This window comes from Lathyrus oleraceus, chromosome 1 (genome assembly GCF_024323335.1).
Source record: "Lathyrus oleraceus cultivar Zhongwan6 chromosome 1, CAAS_Psat_ZW6_1.0, whole genome shotgun sequence".
In the NCBI taxonomy this organism is placed as follows: Eukaryota; Viridiplantae; Streptophyta; class Magnoliopsida; order Fabales; family Fabaceae; genus Lathyrus; species Lathyrus oleraceus.
The window spans coordinates 162,326,901-162,334,573 of NC_066579.1; the positions used below are offsets into that span (position 1 = coordinate 162,326,901).

At 37.6% G+C, this 7,673-nt stretch overlaps 1 protein-coding gene across 1 annotated transcript; it reads right to left on the bottom strand.

Annotated features, from left to right (window-relative positions):
* Window positions 1–1,907: 1,907 nt before the first annotated feature.
* Window positions 1,908–7,029, bottom strand: LOC127097216 (uncharacterized). The gene is made up of 3 exons (XM_051035725.1): window positions 6,826–7,029; window positions 6,299–6,540; window positions 1,908–2,613 (listed from the first exon to the last, which is right to left on the bottom strand). Exons 1-3 carry the CDS (start codon window positions 7,027–7,029, stop codon window positions 1,908–1,910), a joined length of 1,152 nt encoding a protein of 383 aa, XP_050891682.1.
* Between the last annotated feature and the right edge of the window lie 644 nt (window positions 7,030–7,673).

The following is a 7,673-nucleotide window of genomic DNA, read 5'->3' on the forward strand; positions in this document are numbered from 1 at the left end:
AAGAATCCAAAAACTAGGCTTTCACCTCACATGATGAGGAAACCCATAATCTTTAAGTCAAAACCTTGATATTCATTAGCCACAAACCTTAAATCTATGATGCTTGTTAATAAGTGTTACTCATGAATGAATGATGCACGTGAGTGAAGCATGAGTGAGTATAGATGAATCTTAAGTCATAGGTTAAACGAAAGGTGAAAAAGGGGAGGGAAAATTTTGGGGTACAACAGTTGCCCCTATTTAATCTTCTTGAACCTGAATACAAGAATTGTAGAAGATTTTCAAGTATTCATGGTAGAAGGGGATTAAATACCAACATATCCCAAAATTTGCCCGTTAAGGGTGGTCATACTGTTGAGGTACATATATTTTGATATTCTGTGGGGAAACTGTAGATGAAAAATATGATATGCATGATGCATGATGTATGCTTTATTTTCATGATGCATGCGTGTTTTATATGGTTAAACGGATGTCATTCACATGGTATCGCTCTTTGGTATGGAGGTAACTCCGACTCATCATCAATTATACCAAAGAAACTGATATTGTGAAATCATGGGGTATTAGCATTGCTGCTAGGGATCCACCTGGCCCTGCTGGAGAGCACAAAGATATATGATATAACCAGGAAGTCATCAAGATATTTGCAAATGTTCAAGAAAAAATTTCAAACTACCAATCATCTTTTTAAGTTCTTCAAGAGGTTACAACAATGCATCTAGTTTTCTTTTAATGTAGCTTTTATTATTCTCCAAAATTTTGAAGCATTATGTGATTGAGGTAAATCAGTTATTTCACAAACAAAATGCAGGAGAAGCAAAAGCAATTGATAAAAGAAACTGAATTTTAATGAACAAAATTGTACATATAGTGTGTACAAGGATGCAAACATCCTTAAAGAGGATATTGAAAAAATTGAAAAAAAATAAAAGAAATGGCAATGGGAAATATTTTTTTATTTTTCCATTGATTGCAACATTGGCCATTATCCACTGTAGGATCTGAATCCCAACACCTTACTTTGATTGACGATGATCGGATTGATCTTTGGCCGTATGAGATCTAGCTTGCAGCGAAGTAGGCTCAATGAACAAAGTCAATGCCTTTATCCATAACTTTTTCCCGGACATGTTCTATTTTTTCGTCCACCGGGATGCTCATTTTTACCTAAGTCTCCATTTCGGGTTTTAGACTTAGCGAGATTTATATTTTTATTTAATCCCTAAATTTTGCATGGACAATTCAGTTTTTGGTCCATTAGGATAACCTTTGTTGCCTAGGTTGGTCTTGTGATAATCCATCTAGCGGAATTTTATTATCATTACTTTTTAGGCATAATATTTTTTGACTATGTCTGCAGTCACTGGCGACATCAAATCTTCCCTATCCATTATTGTGAGGATTAAGGCTCCACCTGAGAAGGCCTTCTTAATGACAAAAGGTCCTTCATAGTTGGGAGTCCATTTCCCCCGATGATATGAGTGAATGGCAGAATACCTTTTGAGCACGACTTCTCCTGAGCGATACTCGCGAGGAAGAACTTTCTTATCAAAAGCTCGTTTGAGACATCTTTGGTACAAATGACCATGGCAAACAGCTGTCAAATGCTTTTCTTCAATCAGATTCAGCTGGTCATATCATGATTGCACCCATTCAGCTTCATCAAGGCCAGCCTCCATGATAAGACCGACTGAAGGAATCTCAACTTCTATTGGTAGAACAACTTCCATCCCATATACTAATGAGTGCGGAGTTGCCCTAGTGGATGTACGAACCGATGTCCTGTAATCGTGCAGAGTAAGAGGTAGCATCTCATGCCAATACTTATATATTTTGAACATTTTCTAGATGATTCTTTTGATGTTTTTATAAGGTGCTTCTATGACACCGTTCATCTTGGGCCGTTATGGTGAAGAGTTGTGGTGATCGATCTTAAATTCTTCGCATAACTCCTTCAACATCTTGTTGTTGAGATTACTGGAATTGTTAGTGATGATCTTGCTAGGAATTCTGTCATGGCAGATGATCTCTTTCTTAATAAACCGAGTAAACACTTGTCGAGTGACATTGGCATATGAAGCAGCTTCGATCCAATTCGTGAAGTAATCAAGATCAACTAGGATGAATCGATGACCGTTGGAAGCTTTTGGTTCTATTATCTCAATCATATCAATACCCCACATGGAGAAGAGCCATGGAGACGTTAGAACATTCAATGGAGTTGGTGGCACAAAGATCTTGTCACCATATAATTGACACTTGTGGTATCTTTTAACAAAGTTGTAACAGTTAACCTCCATCGTTGTCCAGTAATACCTATCCCGAAGGATCTTCTTGTCCATAGCAGGACCTTTCACATGTACACCCTCATAGCCTTCATGTGTGGACTTTATGATCGGGCTTGCTTCGTGCCTATCCACACATTTGAGCAGCACAAAATCATAATTCCTCTTGTATAACACATCATCCTTTAAGAAAAACTTGGAAGAAAGTCTTCTCAAAGCTTTCTTATCAGTAATAGATATACCCTTGGGATATTGTTGTTTCTCTAGAAATGTCTTTATGTAATAGAACCAAGGCTTATCATCAGGATCTGCCTCGATTGCTAGACTATGTGTTGGGTTAAACAAGTGGTCAATATGGATAGTTGGTGCTTCATTCTTCTAGTTGACTTTAAACATAGATGCCAACGTAGATAGAGCGTCTGCTAACTGATTCTCTTCCCTAGGAATATGATGAAAAGAGATTCCATCAAAGTAGGGTATTCGTCTTCTGATGTGCTGTTTATAAGGAATTAACTTGATATCTCGAGTTTCCCAATCACCTTATACATGACTGATTACAAGAGCTAAATCTCCAAATACCTCAAGAATTTTGATCCTTAAGTCAATGGTCGCCTCCATACCATAAATACATGACTCATATTCTGCCATATTGTTGGTGCAGTCAAAGTATAATCTAGCGGTAAACGGAAGGTGGAAGCCAGTTGGAGAAGTAATAAATGCACCTATTCCATGACCACGAGCATCGGAAGCACCGTAGAACATGAGCATCCATCACGATCCTGGTTCAGGGCCTTCCTCGGGGCCTTGAATAGAAAAATATATGATAAACACCATGCCTTCATCTGGAAAGTCAAACCTCAACGGTTGATAACCCTCCACAGGTAAATAAGCAAGGTAGTCAGACAAAATACTCTCATTTATTGCTTATGAGTCACATATTGGATATCATATTCGGTTAACAAAATTTTCCACCGAGCAATTCTACCGTTGACTGTAGGATTTTAAAATATATACTTTATCGGATCCATTTTGGATATTAATAAAGTGGTATAATAAACCATGAATTGTCTGAGTCGTCAAGCAGCCCAAGCCAAAACACAACAAGTCTTTTCTAAAAGTGAGTGTCTGGTCTCACATTCAGTGAATTTCTTGCTAAGATAGTAAATTGTATGTTCTTTCTTGCCTGTGTCATCTTGCTGACCCAAAACACAACCCATAAATTCATCGAGTACCGTGAGGTATATAATAAGAGGCCTACTAGAAATCAGCGGTATGAGGATTGGTGGTTCTTGCAAGTACTTTTTTTCAAATGCCACTTGACAATCATTATTCCATGTAATCAATTGATTCTTCCTCAATAACTTGAATATTGGTTCACAACTAGCTGTTAAATATGATATGAATATGGAAACATAGTTGAGTCGACCAAGGAAACCTCAAACTTCTTTTTCTGTTCGGGGAGGTGGCATATCTTGGATGGCTCGAACTTTATCGAAATCAACCTCAATGCATTTCTGACTGGATATGAAACCCAATAACTTACCAGATCGGACTCCAAAAGTTCACTTTGATGAATTCAAACGCAACTTGAACTTCCGGAGCCTGTCAAACAACTTCCTCAGGTGTTCCAAGTGATCATCTTCAATTATGGATTTGGAAATCATGTCGTCCACATAAACCTCAATCTCTTCATGGATCATGTCGTGTAAAGGTTACCATGGCATGTTGATATGTTGCCCCTACATAAACCTCAAACCCTGATATTCATTAGCCATAAACCTTAAATCTATCATGCTTGCTAATTAGTGTTACTCATGAATGAAGGATTCACGTGAGTGAAGCATGAGTGAATATAGATGAATCTTAAGTCATAGGTTAAACGAAAGGTGAAAAAGGGGAGGGAAAATTTTGGGGTACAACAGTTGCCCCTATTTAATCTTCTTGAACCTGAATACAAGAATTGTAGAAGATTTTCAAGTATTCATGGTAGAAGAGGATTAAATACCAACATATCCAAAAATTTGCCCGTTAAGGGTGGTCATACTGTTGAGGTACATATATTTTGATATTCTGTGGGGAAACTGTAGATGAAAAATATGATATGCATGTTGCATGATGTATGCTTTATTTTCATGATGCATGCGTGTTTTATATGGTTAAACGGATGTCATTCACATGGTATGGCTCTTTGGTATGGAGGTAACTCCGACTCATCATCAATTATACCAAAGAAACTGATATTGTGAAATCATGGGGTATTAACATTGCTGCTAGGGGTCCACCTGGCCCTGCTGGAGAGCACAAAGATATATGATATAACCAGGAAGTCATCAAGATATTTGCAAATGTTCAAGAAAAAATTTCAAACTACCAATCTTCTTTTTAAGTTCTTCAAGAGGTTACAACAATGCATATAGTTTTCTTTTAATGTAGCTTTTATTATTCTCCAAAATTTTGAAGCATTATGTGATTGAGGTAAATCAGTTATTTCATAAACAAAATGCAGAAGAAGCAAAAGCAATTGATAAAAGAAACTGAATTTTAATGAACAAAACTGTACATATGGTGTGTACAAGGATGCAAACATCCTTAAAGAGGATATTGAAAAAATTTAAAAAAAATAAAAGAAATGGCAATGGGAAATATTTTTTTATTTTTCCATTAATTGCAACATTGGCCATTATCCACTGTAGGATCTGAATCCCAACACCTTACTTTGATTGACGTGATTAGATCGATCTTTGGCTGTATGAGATCTAGCTTGCAGCGAAGTAGGCTCAATGAACAAAGTCAATGCCTTTATCCATAACTTTTTCCCGGACATGTTCTATTTTTTTCGTCCACCGGGATGCTCATTTTTACCTAAGTCTCCATTTCGGGTTTTCGACTTAGCGAGATTTATATTTTTATTTTATCCCTAAATTTTGCATGGACAATTCAGTTTTTGGTTCATCAGGATAACCTTTGTTGCCTAGGTTGTTCTTGTGATAATCCATCTAGCGGGATTTTATTATCATTTATTTTTAGGCATAATATTTTTTGACTATGTCTGCAGTCACTGGCGACATCAAATCTTTCCTATCCATTGTTGTGAGGATTAAGGCTCCACCTGAGAAGGCCTTCTTAATGACAAAAGGTCCTTCATAGTTGGGAGTCCATTTCCCCCGATGATCTGAGTGAATGGCAGAATACCTTTTGAGCACGACTTCTCATGATCGACACTCGCGAGGAAGAACTTTCTTATCAAAAGCTCATTTGAGACGTCTTTGGTACAACTGACCATGGCAAACAGCTGTCAAATGCTTTTCTTCAATCAGATTCAGCTGGTCATATCAAGATTGAACCCATTCAGCTTCATCAAGGCCAGCCTCCATGATAACCCCGACTGAAGGAATCTCAACTTCTATTGGTAGAACAACTTCCATCCCATATACTAATGAGTACGGAGTTGCCCCAGTGGATGTACGGACCGATGTTCTGTAACCGTGCAGAGTAAGAGGTAGCATCTCATGCCAATCCTTATATATTTTGAACATTTTCTAGATGATTCTTTTGATGTTTTTATAAGGTGCTTCTCTGAAACTGTTCATCTTGGGTCGGTATGGTGAAGAGTTGTGGTGATCGATCTTAAATTCTTCACATAACTCCTTCATCATTTTGTTGTTGAGATTACTCGCATTGTCAGTGATGATCTTGCTAGGAATTCTGTCATGGTAAATGATCTCTTTCTTAATAAACCGAGTAAACACTAGTCGAGTGACATTGGCATATGAAGCAGCTTCGATCCACTTCATGAAGTAATCAATATCAACTAGGATGAATCGATGACCGTTGGAAGCTTTTGGTTCTATCATCTCAATCATATCAATACCCCACATGGAAAAGAGCCATGAAGACGTTAGAACATTCAATGGATTGGTGGCACAAAGATCTTGTCACCATATAATTGACACTTGTGGCATCTTTTAACAAAGTTGTAACAATTAACCTCCATCGTTGTCCAGTAATACCTATCTCGAAGGATCTTCTTGTCCATAGCAGGACCTTTCACATGTACACCCTCATAGCCTTCATGTGTGGACTTTATGATCGTGCTTGCTTCGTGCCTATCCACACATATGAGCATCACAAAATCATAATTCCTCGTGTATAACACATCATCCTTTAAGAAAAACTTGGAAGAAAGTCTTCTCAAAGCTTTCTTATCAGTAATAGATATACCCTTGGGATATTGTTGTTTCTCCAGAAATGTCTTTATGTAATAGAACCAAGGCTTATCATTAGGATCTGCCTCGATTGCTAGACTATGTGTCGGGTTAAACAAGTGGTCAATATGGATAGTTGGTGCTTCATTCTTCTAGTTGACTTTAGACATAGATGCCAACGTAGATAGAGCGTATGCTAACTGATTCTCTTCCCTAGGAATATGATGAAAAGAGATTCCATCAAAGTAGGGTATTCGTCTTCTGATGTGCTGTTTATAAGGAATTAACTTGATATCTCGAGTTTCCCAATCACCTTATACATGACTGATTACCAGAGCTAAATCTCCAAATACCTCAAGAATTTTGATCCTTAAGTCAATGGTCGCCTTCATACCATAAGTACATGCCTCATATTCTTCCATATTGTTGATGCAGTCAAAGCATAATCTAGCGGCAAACGGAAGGTGGATGCCAGTTGGAGAAGTAATAATTGCACCTATTCCATGACCATGAGCATCGGAAGCACCGTAGAACATGAGCGTCCATCACGATCCTGGTTCAGGGCCTTCCCCGAGGCCTTGAATAGCAAAATCTATGATAAACATGATGCCTTCATCTAGAAAGTCAAACCTCAACGGTTGATAATCCTCCACAGGTAAATAAGCAAGGTAGTCAGACAAAATACTCTCATTTATTGCTTATGAGTCACATATTGGATATCATATTCGGTTAACAACATTTTCCACCGAGCAATTCTACCGTTGACTATAGGATTTTCAAATATATACTTTATCAGATCCATTTTGGATATCAATAAAGTGGTATAACAAACCATGAATTGTCTCAGGCGTCAAGCAGCCCAAGCCAAAGCACAACAAGTCTTTTCTAAAAGTGAGTGTCTGGTCTCACATTCAGTGAATTTCTTGCTAAGATAGTATATTGTGTGTTCTTTCTTGCCTGTGTCATCATGCTGACCCAAAACACAACCCATAAATTCATCGAGTACCGTGAGGTATATAATAGGAGGCCTACCAGAAATCCGCGGTATGAGGATTGGTGGTTCTTGCAAGTACTTTTTTTTCAAATGCCACTTGACAATTATTATTCAATGTAATCAATTGATTCTTCCTCAATAATTTGAATATTGGTTCACAACTAGCTGTTAAATATGATATAAATA